The sequence below is a fragment of the Loxodonta africana genome, chromosome 24 (genome assembly GCF_030014295.1).
Source record: "Loxodonta africana isolate mLoxAfr1 chromosome 24, mLoxAfr1.hap2, whole genome shotgun sequence".
Lineage (NCBI taxonomy): Eukaryota > Metazoa > Chordata > Mammalia > Proboscidea > Elephantidae > Loxodonta > Loxodonta africana.
Window position 1 is genome coordinate 12,027,961 of NC_087365.1, and position 21,191 is coordinate 12,049,151.

General features: G+C 40.4%; 1 protein-coding gene across 3 annotated transcripts in view; it reads left to right on the top strand.

The window, feature by feature from the left end:
• LOC100656214 (kinesin-like protein KIF16B) overlaps positions 1-21,191 on the top strand; it is a 373,573-nt gene that overhangs the window by 68,696 nt on the left and 283,686 nt on the right. For all 3 annotated transcript variants that reach the window (XM_064275760.1, XM_064275759.1, XM_064275761.1), the window contains exons 11-12: positions 1,286-1,351; positions 5,103-5,162. In XM_064275760.1, coding sequence (XP_064131830.1) covers positions 1,286-1,351; positions 5,103-5,162 — 126 coding nt within the window. The remainder of the gene's footprint in view (positions 1-1,285; positions 1,352-5,102; positions 5,163-21,191) is intronic.

Genomic DNA, 21,191 nt, shown 5'->3' on the forward strand with positions numbered 1-21,191 from the left:
CGTTAGTCTAAATGTTTAACTGAACCTAAGAAGACCGCCTCGTGGGTGTTGTCTGAAAATAAGTTGAAAAATAAATAGTAATAAAAAAAAAAGTCTCCGTGGAGGACAATTTGGCAATTTAAAATAATCACACATAGAAATAACCCATGAAGTCCCCTTCCAGGAATTTAATTCTATTCATATACCCATGTATGCAGTCAGTCGGCATAAGGATATTGACTGCAGCAGTGTTGGGAAAGCAAATGAGGAGTGAAAGCTACATTTTCTTTACTAGGAGAGTGCTGACATGAAGAATATCCGTAGGGTGGCCTTTTGTACAGTGGAATTGGAATTGTTAAAAAGGAGGTGGGTAGAGACAGGAAAGGAAAATGGAACCAGGCAGAGAGGTGCTCAGGAGGCTTCAGCTGACTTACAGCGTTTTAGTCCTTGAGCTGAGTGATAGGTGTGTGATGCACACTAGCCCTTCTTCGTTTTTCAATGCCTAATACCGCATGTGTGTTTTACTATTAATACCCCATGTGTGTCAGAGCAGAACTGTGCTTCATATGGTTTTCAGTGGCTGATTTTTCAGAAGTAGATCGCCAGGCCTTTATTTACAGTTTGGTGTGTACACCTGCAATTATTATGGTCACATCCAAGCATGTTTTTGCCTATTCTTAATGTTGTCTTTTTCAGTCAACAGTATATCTTGGGGAAAACCCTGTACAAATAAAGCTGCTTCATTCTTTTTAACAATTCCAGTTGCATTCATTGTAGAGCGTACCATTGTTTTCACCTGATTTTGTTGTTTATACTCCTGCAGCATTGATAAGGGAGTGAGTAACTAGATTGTGGTGTAGCCAGGCCATACACGGGATGCTATCCAGCAGTAAGAATAAATGCATTTCATTTGCATGTATCCCCTCGGATGAATCTCGAAAACCTGTGGTTGAGCGGGACTCACCCTTTTTACCTTTTGAGTTTTGTAGTTTGTGCATATTCAAAACAGGTGAATCATAGAGGACCTATTGGGGTTTAGATCATGTTTGATTTTGGTAAAAGATCACTTACATGTTTGTCTTGCACTTTGCTGATTAGCATTGCAAATGTAGGTTTACCAGGGTGTGATGGTTTTCAACATTATGAGATTTGTGCCCCATAAATTAAAGACTTAGTTATAACTGATGCTTTTTTATATATTCATATTTTATTTGGAAATTTTTGATAATTTACTGTATTCATGGAAAAAGTCTTTAGATTTTTGCTGTTTACTAATTGTTGATCTTTTCTGTGGTTTAAATTGTAGATTGCCCTGTTAGACTCCCCTACAGCTTTAAGTATGGAGGAAAAACTTCAGCAGAATGAAGCAAGAGTAAGTGATACTTTGACTTATTTTTTAAATCATAACTTTTACTGTTTGTTATGGATTGAGTTTTGTCCCCCAAAAGTATGTTGTAAATCCTAGCCCCTATACCATTAGTGGAGCCCTGGTGGTACAGTGGTTAAGACCTTGGCTGTTAACCAGAATGTCAGGAGTTTGAATCCACCATTCGCTCCTTGGAAACCATGTGGAGCAGTTCTACTCTGTCCCATAGGGTCGCTATGAGTTGAGATTGACTCCATGGCAATGTATTTGGTTTGATGGGTTTTTATACCATTAATGGTTATAATCCCATTTGGGAATGGGTTTTCTTTATTTCATTAATGAGACAGTATTAGTGTAGCGTGTGCTTTAAGTCACTCTTTTTCGATATAAAAGAACAGATTAAGCCAGTAAGCAAGCACAAAGGGGAAAGATAAATAACATCCACATGATTGCCAAGGAACATAGGAATAGAAGCTGAAAAGAGACAAAGGCCTTCCCTGCAGAGTGGACAGAAAGAGAGAGAGCCTTCCCCTAGAGCTGGTGCCCTGAATTTGGACTTCTAGCCTCCTAAACTGAGAGAATAAATTTCTGTTTTAAGCCCACCCACTTGTGGTATTTTCTGTTACAGCAGCACTAGATAACTAAGGCACTTATATTTTAAGCACATGCTCTTTAGTGCTCTCGTTTGAGATTGATCTTCTTTCTTGGTTACTTAAGTGGCAACCCCCCCCCCCACTCCCACTCTCAGTCTTTTTTTTTTTTTGGTGAGCTAAATCCCAGGGTCATTTTAAAGGAAGCACAATAGCTGACTTTTTATGTATCAGATCACATTATGTATGACTTACTAAGTGGAATTTGTCTGTCACAGAATGGCTAACTGCAACTATAATTCACACACCTGCCCTGCAAATCAGTGAGGTGGCTCGGAACATCAGAGTAGACAAGCATCCCGGGTCTAGAGAGTCCATGTTCAACATTCACTAAATAGCAGGGGCTCCCAGAAACTTACAAATGACCATGGTTTCGTTTTCTGCCATCCCTTTTGCTTTGTTTCCAGCTGGAAGTGCAGCACTTGGGGAATCTCTAAATACTTTAGGTGGATGCTTCGTTTTTCTAAACCTGAGTGGGATTTGAGGCTGGGAGGGAGAGTGGCAGTGACCGGCCTGAGGAGAGAAGAGCTCTGGAGATGTTAGCAGCCAAAGCCAGCATTCCTGCACTGGCGCTCTTTGAAGACCAGTTTCATGGCTTACCTGGTTATATGCCATTTTTGTTAACAACAACAACAACAAAATCCTCTGTGAAAAAGAGAAACAGGCATTAAGAACAATTTTTGGAGTTGATTTTGTTCACTGTGTTGAATGGTTAAAACAGAAAGAAAGGGAAAGTTGGATTGTGTTGGTAAAGACTCTCTCAAGAATAAACAATATTAAAGATATAAATTGGGCCATAGTTAGGAACTTGTTGACTTCCCTGAATAATTATGCTGATAATAGCATTTGTAAAAACATGAGTGTCTTAATCCCTATATTTCCCATGAAATTTTATATGTTGGTGCTTGAAATTCTAATTTTGAGTGCTATGAAATGTCTGTGTATAGTCTTAAATTGTTTCTTAATAATAGTTTTCAGGAATACCTAGCAAGTTAATAGAAACCAATAAACATTTTAATTTGAATGCATTATGCATGCTGTGACAGAAATGACTGCTTATCTTGTTCTTAACATTTTCCAAATTGTGTTTAGTGTATTGCCGACCCTTTTTAATTGCTTGCCATCTCCTTGGCTATAAATCTCCTCACATGATTACCTCGATAGAGGTGGTATCACAACATTTTCATTTTTTGTTAATTTTATAAATGAAGATTATTTGATTTAAATTCATTAGTGAAATAAATCCATGGCATAATTGTAATGTCCTAAAGCTAGAATTATTTGATTGAATGGGAAAGGAATTGATTGGCTTCATTTCTTCAGTGAGAACTTATCTATTGGTGAAATGCAGAATCATTTATTGTTGAAGGTTTTGTATTTCTCAGAGAAATTGGCAGTGAGAATGTGTATGTTAACTGATGAGTATAAACTAATAAATGCAGTGTACCAGTCTTTTTCCTTCTATATGGAAAGAAGGCATAAGAATATCCCCTTTATGAGAGCTTTTCCCAAACAAACAGAGAAACACGGTAGCCATATATATGACTTACTGTTACCATCAGAGTTCTGTGAGCCTGGACTTTCAAGTGGTGAAAGTCAGGATTGGGGAGTGCCTGGCTGGTTGCAGTGTTTTCAAACCATTAAAAACAAATAACTAAGAGAAACTCTTCAGTCTGGTGTCCTATGCTTTTCACCAAGACGATGACAGATTTTGACTTTAATAATGAGTAGAAGAATCATTATTAAAAAATGTTAACGTAGAACTCCTGTAGTTCTGTTTAAGGTGAGTTGAGGAGTGAAACGAACTGCCACTGAATGATTGGTTATAGGAGATTGGGATAGATTTTGATTTTCCCCTCATTCTTCCGTTCTTTGTCAATAGCGAATGCTTTCTTTCACAAAGTGTGCTGACAGTCTGCTTCCGTGAAGATTACAACCTTGGAAACCCTATGGGGCAGTTCTACTCTGTCCTAAAAGACCACTTTGAGTCCGAGTCAGTTAAACGGCCATGGGTTTGGTTTTTGTTTTTTTTAAACTTTACGGAAGCAGACAACCACATCGTTCTCCTGTGGAATGGCTGGTGGGTTTTGACCACACACTTTTTGGTTAGCAGTCATGGACTTAACCACTGCACCACCAGGGCATCCTCCTCTCAGTCTTAGGTAAATTCCTCTCCACAGAACACATTAGTCATTCTTTTTTTTTTTTCACTTCCTGACTGAAGCATTGCTCTTTGTTTCTTAATTGATCACCTGTTGTGTACTGTCGAGTCGATTCCGACTCATAGCAATCCTGTGTATTAGAGTAGAACTAACCCCATAGGGTTTCCTAGGCTGAAATCTTTATGGGAGCAGATTTTTCTCCTATGGAGCCCCTAGGTGGATTGAACCATCCACCTTTTGGTTAGCAGCCGATTGCTTAACCATTGTGCTACCAGGCGGATCATTTAGAAAGTTTTATGAAGCTATCAGAATGTTTCCATTAACTTTGAGAAGCAGTTTCCAACTGTGCCGTGATCAAGTTACAGCAGACAGGAGAGAACCTGATTTTTATCAAAATTTTTGCTTTCATTAAGAGAGCCAATTAAAGAATCACCTTTTTTAATTTTTTTAAGGACAGGATGAGACTAATAAACTCTATTGAGCTACAAAAGGAAATTATCTTCTAAAAGAAAACTGCATCATCCAAGGTGGTTTAATTACCACATCTAGTTGGAAAGAAAAATAAATCACAATTTCTTAGGACCTTAAAGTATAGTCAGGAAACATTAACCCATTTAATGGGATGTTGTCATTCTTGACCTTATAATTTTGGCTAACACTCAGAGAAGCAGCTTGTATTTAAGTACAGCATGAAAATGACTTGTAAAACTCCAGGCAACCTGACAAATGTTTGTCTGTTCTTTCTTTTGCTGTAATGTCGGATGCAGGATGAGATCAGCTTATTTTGATATCTATTTGGTGATGATTCTTTCAAGGGTGGGAATTACCAGCTTGTTAAAAATAACTATAGTACATTCTTCCGTAAGCTATAAGGGTTTGTAAAATCACTGGAAGAAAATCATAATTTTTTATAGAACAATTATATATGCATATTTTTCCTTTTAGGTTCAAGAGTTGACCAAGGAATGGACAAATAAGTGGAATGAAACCCAAAACATCTTGAAAGTAAGGACTATAAAAGATGCCCTAGTCTTACTAAAAAAAAAAAAAAAAAATGATGGCTTGAATAGGTAAACTTTTTTTCCCCTCAAACATGGCTATTGTGTGCTTTGCTTAAGGTAAGATCAATAGAGCTGATGAGTGACTTCTTTGGTTTGGTTTGTGGGGTTCTGGTTTGAATTTGAAAGAATGGGGATAGGCATCATTAGACATTGTTGCTGTGTGTGTTTTAGCCCATACAGGTTATGTTGATGCTTGACAGGTTTGCTTTCACTTGTTGGAATTTTTCGTTTTTGACTCAGCAGATATTACAACTCTAATATTTAAGGATATCTGTTCTGCCTTTCCGCTTTTGTTAAACCCAGTGTAAAAGTGATACACTAAATAAAATGAAGACTTCCTGTGTCAATATTGTAGAGCATACCTGCATAGCATGGCTAGGTTTCAGGTATTTCTAAATTAGAATTTCCTATCAGGATTTTTTTCTTTACGTCCTGTCGGCTGGACCGTGATTGTCTGTGTTGCTGCCAAGACTCATTGTGAATGTTGGTCAGTAAGAATTAACTTTGTCAAAGGATTACAATCTAGACCTACTATCGGTGAGGTTAGATAGATGAGATTTAACTAAACCCTTGGCAGAACCTGAACTTGGATCCCTTTTACATGAAGATGAGGCACCCAATCATTGTTTCATCGGGGTAAATTTTTGAAAGCCTGATTTAGCTGTTGGATTCTCTCTGAGAGCGGGGATGACATCAGATTATATAAAGTTCTCCTTCTACTTCTTAGGCCATTTGGCCTGTTTTGGGATAGAAGCACTTTCTAATGAAGTCAGAGGTTGTGCTAAAGCTCTAGATGCGGTGAGATGTGACGGCCCTAAAGATAATCTTTCCAGCTACAGAAAGGGCTGGAATAAGTGAAGACTTTTGTGTTCAGGCTTTTTTCCCTCCTCCTGATAATAATGATATTATTTTGAGGTGCTTCCTCAGTGTTTCCTTTGTTGAGAGACTTGTGCAGGAACCTGAGCAAAGCTCTCACTCATATTTCAGAATAGTCAGGTATGGAATAAACACTGGCAAAGATGCAAGTATTTTTCATAGTTTAAGTTGCATCTACTCTAACAAGTAATGCGACAGCCCATAATTTATGAAGCCCAAGTCATTTGACTGTGTACACTTTCCTGGGTAAATTTGCCAAAGAGGGTGGACTGAAATCTGTTCCATTTAACGAAAAAACAAAAAGTCAAATGGTTGACTATTTGAAGTCATTAGTATACCTAGTGCCTGTTAGGACAGGAGGCGATGTACCAATCGTTTGAAAGATCTGAGCATCACCTCCTCTGCTGCTATGGTGTTTCTCCCTGGGACTGTAGTTGAGGTTTTATATTGTCTCTGCAAAGACACCTATATTCAGAGTCTCAGTAGTGAAACCTCTGAACCTTTTCTTATGTGCTTTCTCATAAGGTGATCTTGGGCTCTGAAGCTAAGTCTGCCTCCAATTCCAATTCAGTTTTCTTTAAATTTCATTATTTTTATTTTTTTATGATTTTTACATGAGACAAAAAATGTGTTACGTGCTAGGTGTGAAAGAGGATGAGAAAGGCTAACGATATTTTAAATGTTTCCCTTCCCTTGACCTTGGAAACTCATTTTAGATTTCTTTGTTGTTATTTGTGCTTTAAATCGATATCCCTTTTCTGCTTAGGTCTGATATGTTAAAGGACTGTTTTCACTTCTTGGAAGAGAGTGCCTCAGGGCTGGGGTGAAGAAGAGGGCTTCTCAAATGCTTTTTTGGAAATCATGCTTTAGAAATGGATGAGTAAAGGGATCGTTAGTCAATGAGTTGGTGCCTTTTCAGTTTGTGTTATCTTTCCCAAATTTCTGCCATCTGTGTTTCATCAGTCAGCTGTTGTTTCAGTAGTGCTGCGTAAAAACCACCCAAGCCAGCGGGTTAGACAACAGTCATGTATTTTCCCTCCTGCATGTGCTCATTGGCTGCTGTAGTGTGGTGTGGCAGGGCTTGGATACAGACCGCGGGGGGATCCAGTTCTGTTCTACTTGTCTCTCATCCCCTTTGTACCCCGCTGGCTATCTGGGGCTTGTTCTTCTCATGGTCTTGGCCAAGGTACAAGCAGACAAGCCCAGTCACGTGAACACATCGCAAGCCTCTGCTCACATCATGTCTGCTGACAGCCTATTAACTGAAGGAGCAAGTGGCTCAATCAAAAATTAAGGAATGATGAGGAAGTATACTCACCCACAGTGAGGCCATGACAAGGGTGTAAATGTACAATCCTACTATGGGACCAAGAGTTTAATCAACACATGTTGTGTGCCGTTGAGTCGATTCTGATGCATAGCGATCCTATAGGACAGAGTAGAACTGCCCCGTAGGGTTTCCTAGGCTGAAATCTTTACAGGAGCAGATCTGTAGGTTTTTTTCTCTTGCGGAGTGGCTAGTGGGTTCAAACCACTGACCTTCTGGTTAGCAGCCGAGTGCTTAACCATTTCATCACCAGGGACCCTTAATCAACACATGCGCACCTTCAAATCTCAGTTTTTAAATTCTGGGATCTTGCGCTCTTATTGAATCTACACATTTTGTAGAGACAGACCCAGTGAAGCAGGGTTCATTATCAGGAGGCTGTTGTTTCCCCTGCTGGTTTGTTATTATCATCCCTTCCAAGCTCCAAATTCTAGATATTCAAGGAGAGACCTTTGGAGAGAAGATTGAAGAGAGTTAAAACATCAGGACCAATTTGGTGTTCATTGGCACAGTGGTGTCTTGTATTTTGTGCCCAACTTTTTTGACAGTCATTCAGAGGAGAGTGATGGGTATTGTTTGAAGAGGGGACTAGTGACAGAAGTAGAGACAGTCACCTTAATGTTCAGCATGCTCTTGGTTGTTAAGCTGACTGTGCTGTGTGCTTGTATTTCCTGGGTCACAGCTGAGACTTAAGATTAGTTTTTCAGTAGACGTCATGAAGAGTGGCTTTAGGAATACAGAGGAACACCCTTTCATGCAGGGGTTGGAGTCTAAAGTCAGTTTGTAGGTAGAGGTCCCTTAAAATTAGCATTATGCTCAAAAACCCCTTAAATTGCCCCAGAAATCACCAGGTCCTGAGCCCTTAGATGTTCGAAAGCCAAAGGTTAACTTTGTTCCTTTCTTTATGCCTCTAGGCAGTGGCTCCTTTTGCCCTGCATGAGGTAAACCCAAGGTCCTGTTGAATGGGGGTGGAGGGAGAGTGAACGGCTACTGGGGTGGGTAAACACAGGCATTGGTGGAAAGACACTGCCTCTTTTCAGCAAAGCTCATGGTGATAATAGATGGAGCCATGGGCTTTGATCTGTAGAACTCAAATCTTAGGTTTCGTTTCCATGTCCGACTCCTATGGGCCTGCCCTTTCTCAGGCACCTGTGAGACTCACTGGTGGGAGATTGGAGAGGGGACCTCCCCCCGCACCGTTATCCTCCCCTTCCCCTAGGCCCCGTGTAGCATCTCCAGTGGCAGGTGTATCTTCTTCATGGCCCCAGCGCATCTTCTCTGACCCACTGTGGAAGAAGTACTGCCTGGTGACACAGGAATTGATTCCACTGCCTGGCTCTGGAATCAATTCCTTCTCCTTTTGCCCCTCCAGCCAAGGAATGGCACTGGCTTCCTGCTGTTGCTAGTTTGTGGGTGGCCTCACTGTCCCAGATGGCTTCAGCTGAGTAGCCAATTCTCTGTCCTAAAGTCCCTTGGATTTCAGTACTGGTGTGGTTTCTGTTATGTGGTTAGACCTTGTCTGACACCAGACTATGCGCTCTACATCCCAGTCTCTTGGTTTGTATGCTGGCTTCCCAGAATCTGGTGTGTTAAACATATTGTTCTTCTCTTTCTAGTCTCCTCTTACAATGCTGCTCCAGTGTGTTTTCCATTCTTGCTGAGTTTTTCTTAAACTGCGATGACTCTCTAGGGACTTAGAAGTTAATGGTGTGAGAAGAAATCCAGCTTCTCCAAGCCTTGGGATCAGTGGATTCTTGAGGCCTTTCCTGTTTGCGGCAGTATTACGCTTAGTGTTTGAAGTGTCTTATAAACTGCTTCCATGTACTTTTGCCTTGGCTTTTTGCAAACCTTGTATGTTTTGTTGCTGATGAATTTTTTTCAAGTGTTTGTGTAAGAGAAGGAATCCCTACGTTCTTTCTTTACTCCCACTTTCTTTTTTCCCCACCTCAATCCTTGTACTCTTTGGTTTGTCTATTTTGTACACTTTGGTTTTTCTGTTCTAGCCTTTTACAAATGGTTTAAAAAAAAAATGCTCAAAGGTACGTTATCTGACTTCCACATAACTCCCTGAGCTCAGCGCTTCAAAACAAATCACCGACAGTTTGGACTACAGCATAAAACTCACAACTGTCTGGCAGATGGTGTGCCAGAAGGAGAGCTGGCGTTGTGCAGTGCCCGTCCAGAGCAGAACTGCAGAGGGAGGCTTGCAGCCCTTAGTGCGCCTCTGGTTGAATCCCTCCCGCATAGATTCTTCTGCTCATTTTTTAATAAATTGGGTCTCTTCCTTTTGAAAAACATGTCTTCTGATTCCGCCAGTGTCTGACTTGATTTTATGTTTTCATTGCTTCCCACAGGACTCCTGATGATGGCCTGGCATGGGGGGTGGGGTGGGGTGGGGAGGCTGCTCATACCCAGAAGGTGTAAGAGAAGAGGCTCTTCCTTGGAAACTACAAGTTATTTGTAAGAGTGTAAGGTGAATTAAAGTTATTTTTGTTAGGCTTTCATTATATGGAATTTTGATGTATCTTATACATAGACAGTAAACAGTAGTATTTGTTGCTTGAATTTAGAGGATGGAGCTTATTAGAATCCATGTGATGGTGGAACCCTAAGGCAAATGATTGAAGTTTGGCATCTTAATATCCCATTGGCTTGTAGTATCCTGCTTCCTGTATTCCATGGTGGAATCCTATGGTGGAATAGAAGAAACAGGACACTACAAGGCAATGGCAAGGGTGGATAGCCCATTAGAAGACAGTTTTTTACTCTTTCAGAATTTTTGACTAATAAATATATTAAAATGAAATTGAAATCTTTTCTTGGCTTAAGATTTTCTGAGTTTAAATTTTGTTTTATGATAGAATCAGTTAGCTGAACTTTCGTCTTTGGACAATTATGGCAACCCTGAAGAGATTTTTTTCCAGGCTGTTTGCAGTTTTCCGTTTCTTGGAGAAGGTAATGGATTAGAGAGTGTAATAGATTTGGGAGCAGGACTGATAGTGAGGGCTGTTGCTCAGCAGGCTTGGGGTGGGTCAGGTTTCTGGAACGAGTTTCCTGTGGTCTTGTAGATTCCTGCTGCCTGAGGCACTGACTCCTCTGTTTGGCTTCTAGAAAACCTACAAACAAAAGATGAGAGAGACAGCATTTTTTTGCGGCCTTTGATTCCTTAGATGCAGCTAATCATGACCTCTTCTTGGTAGGAGAATTGAATCTGGGTGTAGGTGTAGGATCGAACTTTATGGACATTAATTTGCCCAGAATTTGGATTAAAGGAAACATTCCTTTCACCCATAGGTTACCAGCTTCATTATCAATAGCCATTTGGGCATTTGTTGGCTCAAAATTCTGACTGCAGATAGTCACACATTTTGTTTATACTTATAGTAATTAAAAAAAAAAAAAAATTGTCTCCAGAACTCATTTGTCTGCATGAAGATGATATGTTGAATTTCATCTCATCCATCCAAGCAGAGATTGGCTGCAGTAGCAATTTTAAGTCAGTGCTCTTTCGTCTTGGTTTTCATTGTGAAAAAGAGAATGAATCCAGCTCAGTACTTGCATTTTTAGTGTTGTACATGTGTGGGACATGCTCTTAGGATCTAAGTTACTTTCTTGTGAGTTGTGTTTTTATAATTTATGAAAATTTTAATTTCAAACTTTCTAAAAGCTTTTTGGCAAAGAAGGCATAAAAAAAGATGATGACCGTCCTTTGGGCATGCTTAGAAAAAAAAAAATTTTTTTTGGGGGGCATGCTTACGTCCTGATAAACTAGTGTGGCTGTCTTTTCTGATAAAGACGCTCTCAGCTATTGTGAGTTTGGAAATATCTTCTCTTAATATCCTGGTTGCCCAATTCGCTTCACTTTATACCATCCATTTATCCATCTGTCCATCCATCTGCTCATTCATTAAACATGCGTTTATTGAGAGCCTGCTGTGGCATAGACATAGTTTTAGGAATCAGGTATGCCCAGTGAGCAAAGCAAAAAATCCCTGCCCTCATGGAAATTACATTCTAGTTCTAGAAGACTTTTTCCTAAAATTGCACGTTCTTTTGTAAAGCTCCCATAATCTATTTTCATTTTTTTTCTCTCTCTCTGATTTCTAACAGAACAAACCTTTGATTAAACAGTATAGCTCAGCTTTCAGACTTGACATTTGAGGCCTCAGACTATGAAAAATAGACATCTTTCTTTCTCAGTTCTAGTATTCTAGTAAGTAAACTTATGTTCAGCCTGTTCGTGCTGAAGGAATTCATATGCGTAAAGTTCTTGAAAATCCCCTAAGACATAAGGAGCATCACCATACACTATACCCATTAGCCTGTACGCTCCATGAGGACACGGCTTCCATCTGTTTTGTTCTCTGCTTCATAGGTTTGAACACTGAATGAACGGCTGTATGTTACAGGAGAAGTTGTCTGGAGGAATGACTTCATTCATGTAGTGACATTCTGTGAGATGGGAGGGAATGATGTTTGATTCCTTTGTATTGCACTGTAACTCTCTCTATGCTGGTAATGCCCTCTGTTAGATTACAAACTCCTTAAGGTCAGGGGACCTGCTTCACTTGTCTGTGTATCTCTCATAATCCTAGTGTGTTGTATCCTAGTACTTTATAGCTAGAAGTGCTCAGTGAGTAACTGTTGAACTCCACTTTGTTCTCCCATTTCTGAGAAGTTCTAAGACAAGTCCAAGCAATTTTGCTACATAGCAAACTGCCTCCAAACCTAGTGGTTTGTCATGAATTGAACTGTGTCCCCCAAAAGTCTCTTGTCAGCTTGGCTAGGTCATGACTCCCTTGTATGATTGTGTGGCTGCCTATCATTTTATCTTCTGATGTGATTTCCCTATGTGTTGTAAATCCTATCACTATGATGTAATGAGATGGATTAGTGGCAGTTATATCGATGAAGTCTGCAAGGTTAGGTAGTGTCTTAAGCTAATCTCTTTTGAGATATAAAAGAGGGAAGTGAGCAGAGAGACATAGGAAACTCATACCACCAAGAAAGCAGTTCTGGGAGCAGAGCACGTTCTTTGGACCTGAGGTTCCTGTGCTGAGATGTCCCCAGACCAAGAGAGGACTGATGACAAGGACCTTCCTCCAGAAACAACAGAGAGAGAAAGCCTTCGCCTGGAACTGGTGCCCTGAATTTAGACTTCTAGCCTGCTGGACTGTGAGAGAATAAACTTCTCTTTGTTAAAGCCATCCACTTGTGGTATTTGTGTTACAGCAGCACTAGATGACTAAGACATGGTTTAAACAAACTTATTATTTCCCTTGGTTTTGTGGTTCAGGCTGGCTCAGCAGATTTCTGTTGCTCTCACTCATGCCATGGGATTGGGTGGTTTCAGGTAGCCTCATTCACTTGATGGGTGCTTGGCCTCCTCCATCAGCCAGCTCAGGCTTATTTGGTGGTTCAGGGCCCCAAGAACAGGGAAAGAGGACAAGCCCCAGTGTGCAAACATTTTTAAGCCTTCACTTGCATTTCATTTGCTAATGTCCCATTGGCAAAAGGTAGTCACGTGGCCAAACCTAGAGTCAGATGTAAGGGGATTACCCACAGGCATAGTTACAGGTACAGGGAAAGGAATAATTCTTTCATTTTTTCAAAAAACTACCCCAAGCATCTTTTTTTTCTATTCTCCTTACTCCTTTCCCTTCCCAGCCAGCCTCAGTGATTTGCAGTGGTGTGTGTATGAGGCAGTTTGTGTTACTGCCTCTCCAGAGGAGAGAGTATTGAATGGAGAGAGGATTCGGGTTGGGGGATTGTGATGAAGATGATCTAAGAAAGAGAGCATTAGAAGAACTTGCTGGCCTCCTGTGCGTTCCTCTGGAGTCATCATTTATCAATCTCTGACCCTGGTCTCATGGATTTTTCCTGTTTCTTAGACCCTCACTGTAAGATGCAGATGGTGATAACTTAGTGCAGACTAATGTGGATGACGTTGTTGTGTGTGTTTGAGCAAAAGTCCCTGTCAACACCCCTGCGCGCAAAGCCCTTTATCTTTTTTTAGCACATTCACACATACTATCTCATTGGCTTGCTCTTGCTCTTAAGGCAAGAAAAAAAAGATGTGACTGCACTTTATATAGTACGCAGTTGTTAATTTGTCAACCGCTCATTAGATTCCAGCTCTTCGTTTCCATCAAACTATGTGTGCCCCCTTTTCTAATGTTCTGCTCTGAAAAAAAATTTTTTTTTTTTAATAAGATGAGAGGTAAAGTAATAAAGTCCATTGTTCTGTGAAACGAGGACATGATAATTAATGGGGAGATGACTGTCAGCACTGTGGTGCTAGAGGTCAACTGAAGAGCTTGGTAGGGTCAGAGGCTGAGCTGTGCTATTCACAGGCTAGCTCTAACGTGGTTAATAATACCAAACCTACCACATTTTCCATGGCAGTTTTTATCTTGAAGGCACTGCTCGTAAATAAAGGTATTCCAAGTATATGTTGATTCTTACTTTTGAATAAAGTTTCTGGAGCAAAAGGTTCAGAGATGTCAGATATGTCCTGTTAAATGTTGGTAGCACGCAGTAAATTATTTTGAATGCATAATGGATTTCCCGTCTAATCTTTGCAGTGAGGCCTACGCACCGATGGCTCTTGGTGTGTCTTTATTGCCATGGTCAGGAAGGGAAAGATTTCCTGACCGTTAAAAAGTGTGCTTTATGTATACCTGAACTCACCAGGTGTGCTTAATTGTAGGAACTTGGTTTAGTTGGTAAAGAAGCTTAAAAAGTGGCCGTTTCATGGTACAGATAAGTTTATTGTTCATGTCACCCAGGAATGCATTTAACTCACCGTGGCTGAGTTCTAAGAGTGGTGAGTTTGCAGCGGAGGGGGCTATGGTGGAATAACAGTGCACGTGGGGATGAGGAGGTGGTCCTCACCTGCCTGGACTAATGACTTTTGCCTGCGCATTATTCTGGAGTCATCATTTGTCCTTCTTTTGACCTTGGTCTTGTGGAGTTTGTATTGCTGAGACCCTTGCTGTAGGGTGGAGATGGTAATAATACCGAGGGAGGTGTGAACATGTGGAAAGTGTTTAGGACACCATCTAGCACATAGTCAGCCTTGTAAGCATTATAGTAATGTTATCCAGTTTTCTTACTAATTTCGTTTACCCTAAATCCATCCTCTTACATGTAAAATGGAGATGCTGATTACACTTGTCTTCCCAGTTGCACAGAAAAGAATGATGTATGTGGAAACTTTATAAAGTATATAGTATTATACAAATACCCCAGGAGATTATTTTTAAAGCATTGTACCATGTAGTAGAGGTGCCCTGGTGGCTCGGTGGTTAAACAGCTGCAAACTGAAAGCCCGCGGTTCTAACCCACCAGCTGCTCTGAGGGAGAAAGATATGGCAGTCTGCTTCTGTAAGGAATTACAACCTTAGAAACCCTATGGGGCAGTTCCACTGTGTCCTTGTAGGGTTGCCATGAGTCGGAGTCGACTCGACAGCAATGTTTTTTTTTTTTTTTCCCCCCAGTTTGGTATCAGGTAGCATTTTATGTTTGTTTATTTCAGATAACAGTAAACTCAATTCTAAATTGGCTTAAATGGTAAAGGGGTTTATTAGCTCACAGAACAGTAATGTTCTGGGACTAGGGTGGGCTTCAGGCCTGGTTTGATCTGGGCTCTAGCTGTGGTACTATTCATGGTTCTGTTGTTCTGGCGGGTTGGTTTAATCTTTTATAGACATCTCTCAGTGGCAAAATAAAAGCAGCAGGTCAAGCTATATATCTACCTACTACACCATCCAAATGTGTTAAGTCTGGATTTCAAAGTCCTCAGCCAAATTCTAAGCTTTGCACTGATTGATGCTTTTCTAAACCATTCCCTGGGGCCAGGGAAATACCTTGTGGTGACTGGCTTAGGCCTGTGCTATCTTAAATCAATTACTTGGATAAGGAAATGGGTTACCTTGATTGATGGAGATGAATCAGGGTCCACTTCTGCAGCTGGGGTGAGGCCAAGCCCATTTAAGCACAAGCTGCTCTGCCTGGGAGCGGGAGGAGTGGGTGCATCTTGGTGACACCATCTACATTTTCCCCCACAGACATAGGGCCTGGCCACTTTTTGTAGTGTAAGGTATGTTCAAGGTATACAGGAGATGCAGATTAGTTGAGACATTCTTTTATTTCATAAGAGAGAATATTTTAGAATTCTTCTTTATGACTGAGAAATCCTATATTCACCTGGAAAAACACATGAAAGGACCAGCTGAGCCATCTGTTCTGCGGCGTGAATGGTCCCTTACAGGAGAAACCTCTCTTTTCTGGTGTTAGAATTGAAAGATGGAATATGGTGAAATTTGACACACTTAAATGAATTTTTCTTCTTTATATTGATTACATGATTTAAAATGAGCTCTAACTGTGGCTGCGTTCTCTTCTCCAGCTTTTCATAGATAATTTTGAATTTGGCTTCATTTTCGGTTGACCCCTATAGCTTGATGTTTTCCTCCCCAGCCTACCAAGCAACGGTGTCTGTGAGTGGCACGTTGGCATTGCTCTCCATCTGTCACACAACAGCAGGTTGTGGTAGATTACTTTTCCTTGGCATCTTTGCATTATTTAAGGATGACAGCAGTTTCTCTTAACTCCAGGCAGCAGAGCTGCAGATCTCTTAGCAGCAGTGATGGTTTTAAGAAGCATGTGTTTGCAAGACAGTGTAATTAGCAAATGGGCATCTACGGAGAAAGAAATATGGGCCTAGGTAGCATGTGGATATTTATTACCAGGATGTTCTGTTACGTGCAGGGGGAGGGGCAGCTATAAATTCCTAACATCTCATATATTACTTTATAGTGCCAGCTTTCTCAGCTAAAAACAGCCTTACTGAGCAAGTTGTTTCTGTCGCGTAGATGAGAGGACTTAGCTCCAAATAGTTCTGATTTCTCCTTGAGAGACCCTATCAACACAGACATTACCGAGGGTGGTTATCTTCTCTAGAGCCAGTGCACTACGTATGAATGTATTTAAGCATTTCTTGTCCTTGCCATTAAAGTAAAAATTATTCTGGCAGTCCAGCAGATTTGACTGCCTCAAGCCCCAGAACTTGCCATGACGTTCTTTAAGTCGATAAGTCCAGTTTCGCATCCAAAACAACTTAAATACTAATTACTCTCCGTGTCATAGGAAGCTGATTTTCCCTACAGAAGTGGCTTCTACTTGGGGACCTTTTAAAAAAGAGTTCCGTGAGCCCTCCTACAGACACTCAGAAGAAGAATTGTTGGGAATGGTATCCTGAAATCTTTATTTTTAGACAAGTGCCCTGAGCCTCACAAGAGTTTGAGAACCACTGTCCTTAAGCATGTGGAAGATCACCCCTTAAGCCCACGTCTGTGTGTTTGTTGTAGGCTCATAGACTAAAAGGGCACGTGTGACTTGTTGTCATGTTTCACAGCCCCCAAATTATATACTTACGCAAGCAAGCATTTGATAGCATGGGATCATGTCATTTGAAATGAACTTCAGCTGAACAGATTCTTTTTTTTATTAAATGGGGTGATGTGTTCACAAGACCTTTACAATAAAGAAAAGTTTATTATTGTTTCAGATGAGGTTTAACATGCATAAAGTATGCAGGTCTGAAGTGTGAAACTCCGTGAGCATATGTAAACAAGTACAGATCTGGGGTGTACAGCTGATGAGGTTTTACACGTATGTACATCCACACAACCCATATCTAGATGGAAATATGGAACATTTCCTGCTCCCCAGAGGGTTCCCTCTGTCCCTTCCCAGTCGCTTAATTCCTGCCCCCTTGTTGCCCAGAGTCACCACTATGCTGACATCTGTTAATGTAGATGATTTTGCCTGTTCTTGAGCTTCATACAAAAGAAATTATGCAGTGTATCTTGTTTTTATGTCTGCCTCTTGGTGCAAGTGGTTCGTGATTGGCTGCTAACCTAGTAGTTGGCAGTTCGAACCTACCCAGCAGCGCTGTGGGCCTGATGATCCGGTTCTGTAAAAATGTAGCCAGCAGAACTCTGTAGAGCAGCTCCATTCTAAAACATACATGGTCGCCCTGAGTTGGAATCAGCTCCGCTGCAGCGGGTTTGGTTTTGGTTTACTTTGGTGAAGCCACGTAGCTTGTTCTTCTTTATTGCCGTATGGTATCGCAACATGTGGCTGTGCTACGCTCTGTTTATCCATTATCCCGTTGCTTATCTCTATTGGGTTGTTATCTCCAGTTTTGGTTATTATGAATAGCGTGCTTCTGTGAACATTGTTGAACCTGTTCCGTCGAGCAAATGCGTACACAGGCCTGCTTACTCTCTTCCTTATGCAACTTTGGCACTACATTGTATTTCTCCAGCATATGTCCACCTGGTCTTTATGACCAATCGTAATATCTCTGATCCAAATGACCTCCAAGCCCTGCACAGCTGTTTCCCAGCATGGGCTGGGCCAGAGAAACAGGGCAAGACCTCCTGCCTCAGTGGGTCCCACCTGGGCCCAGCAGGAGCAACACTGCCGTCACAAACAGAATACATTTGCCTTTAGTCTATGTAGGTTTCTGATGTGAGTTTGTTTTCTGCTTTCACTTGGGTCTGGTTTAATTGGGGGGTTGACACGAATGTATTCTGATTTCTATTGATTTTTATAATGGCAGTTTCAGAAGTTTTCAATGAGTTTACTATATACTCTCTGTAGTTTTTTTTTTTTTGCAAGTTCTCTTTTTTCACAGTTAGATATTAATAGTTTATGTCCTATAAAACCGTTATGTCTGATATTCCTTTGCTAGATTGAAATTGAGAAGGCTGATAAATGTTTTAATGGTTTCTGAAGCTCCCAAATTGCCTTGCATACAGCAATTAATGATGATAGTATAATAGCAATAATGGTAGTTGGTAATATTCATTACACCTCTTTTTAGGCCCCAGCGGTTGTTTTAAGTCAGTACTGTCTAACGTAACCCAAGCCACACAGGCCATTTAAAATTGTCTGATAACCACATTAAAAAAGTAAAAAGAGTAGCTGAAGTGAATTTTAATGATACATTATATTTAACCTATTATTTCAACATATAGTCAATATAAAAATTATTAAAGAGGTGTTTAGTGTTTTCTTAAAATAATCGTGTTTGAAAACTGATATGAGTGTTTCATTTACAGTGCATCCCAATTCAGATGCTAAGTTTGCATGGATACACGTGACCTGTGTTTTTATTTTATAAAATTTATGTTTGAAAAAGTAGGTTCCTGTACTAAATATGTTCCAAACCTAGTTTTTCAGTGGTTTGTGTATTGGTTTTTAAATTAAAACCAACAAATTAAATAATATTAAAAAATCAGTTTTCCATTGGACTCGCCATATTTAAAGGGCTCAGTAGCCGCATCCACACAGTGCAATTCCAAGTCTTATACGTATTACTTTGTTTATTCTGTTCAGTAGCCTTATGAGAGTGGTATTATTATGTTTTCCATTTTTGCATTTTACAGACAAGGGAACTGAGGCCCAGAGGACACAGGGTTAAGAAAGGTATAGGGAAGGTGAGAATCTGACTCTGTTTTGAGGTCTTGGTTGTGTTCCCCGCTATGCTCTCCAGTTCTTATTGTTTGAAACTGACCTTACTTTAATGGCTGTATCATTTCTACTTTTTTCCATGTTCAAATGCATTAGGTATGTTTTGCCTTTCTCTGACTCTTGCCTTTTTTGTGCTTTTTCATGTTGTAATGACTGATAAGAAAAAGTAATCTTCAGAAGTGATCCTTTGCTCATAGTGAATTTGGTCATTCATCAGTGTTTTAAAAACCAAAATGGATAATGGCCACTGCTTGAGCCCCATGTGCTCTGTCACCTCCATAAACGTCAAGACAAGACGTGGTTTCCATGAAATAATGGCACGTTTCCTTTTGTGTTTTGTAATTCTCTCTCTTCGATAATGACTGATTTTCCCACCAAGGTTGGGCTTAGTTGTCTTTTTCCTTAGCTTGTTTCTGGTCTTTTTCTTAAGCAAAGAATCATGGTTATTTCCCTGGGTATCATATTTTTTAAATGTATTATTAGCATTTGTTCTTTTATTAATGATTTCTCTGGGCATCTTCAGATTAAAAAAAAAAAAAATGTATCTGGCCAGCCAGCCAGCCATGTGTTCTTTTCCACCTTTTTAGATAATGTTTTACTTCACATGAGGCTTGCTTTTAGGTAATTATTCTATTGCCCGCTACTGCAATGATGGTTGTTTATAAAAGAGAGATCTAAAATGTGCTCTTTGGCAAGGAAAAATGGTCCAGACGTGCAGAGTATTATTGAGTGCTGCGTATGAAGGAGAGGAAAACAGAGGTGTAGCACTAGTTTTGCTGTATTTCATCTGCACTGTGTTGTGCTCCCAAATTTCTCTAAGATTGGGCTCCCTTTCCTTCTCTTTCTGATCCTCCTTTTCTCCCTATGGCTGTTGTGTGCATCTCATCACCGTTTCATTGCTTATCTCATTTCAAGTGTCTTGATATAATTAGCCTTGTCCTTGCTTGAGTTCTGACACATTCTGGCTGGTCATGTAATTCATTCTTTTGAAATATCTTGACTACTTTATAATTATTTTAGTCTGATTAACTGAAGTGATCTGGCTTTCATACTAGGCTCTATCACTAACTAGTTGTGTGGCTTTGACCAAGTTATACCCTCTCTCTCAGTCTTTTTTCAATCACGAATGGAGAGGGCTGATGTAGGTGAGCTCTAAAGATTCCTTGTATCTGAGAAGGACTTGGATTCTTAGGAAGCTGCATGGAATTGTCCCAGTGGGCCCTTATCACAGGTGCGAGGCCCCACCAGATTTGTTTTGTCTTCTGGGGTTTGTCACCATTAGATGTTTCTGTCTCTTGCTGCCGAGCTTTTGTTCTGGACCAGTCTTCCCTGTTGAATGTGCCCTCTGAACCTTGTCTCAGTTTGGCCTTTAATATATTGCATGCATACAGAAAATTACATAGATTGCATGTATACTGCTTGATGGATTTTCAAAAACTGAGCACACCTATATATTCAGAGTCCAGGTGAAGAAACAGAAATATTACCAGTACCTCAGAAGTCCCCTCCTGCTCTCCCCCAGCTAGTTACCACTTCTCTCTCCAACGGAGACGTCTAGCCTGATGTTGAAAAGCATAGCTTTGATTTTCCTGTTTTTGAACCTAACATACATGGAATCATACACAATTTTTTTTGTAACTGGTTTTATTTGTCCAACATTATGTTTGTGAGCTCCATCTATGTTTTTGCATCTGATTGTATTTACTCTCATTATTGCACAGTATTCCATAGTGTGAATATGTCACCATTTATTTACTCATTCCACTCTTTGAGTTGTTTCCCAAAGTGGTTGTGCCCTTTCACACCCTCAGATACCATGTATGGGAGGCCCAGTTCCCTGTCCTCAGCGATACTTGCTATTTTTTAAAAATCTTTTTTCATTTTAGCCGTTCTGGTGGGTGTCTAGTGGTAATCACATTGAGGTTCTATTTTGAGTTTCCTGATGGAATGAAACAACAACAACAACAAAACTTCCCATTATTTTTAATTAGCATAATTTTACATATGACTTCACTTCAGACCTTGTCGTCAAGTCAAGTGTGCTGTCCCAGAGTTGTACATCCTTGGTCCCTGGGCATGCCTCCAGCCCTCTCTAGCTTACTTCACTTTGTTTATGCATAAACTGGCCACCCAGCCATCTCAGAGAGCTGTCACTCACTCAGTCACCGGCTTTTCACAAATGCCCAAGCGGGGCTTCTGAGGTACCCAGGGCATACTAGCGCAGTG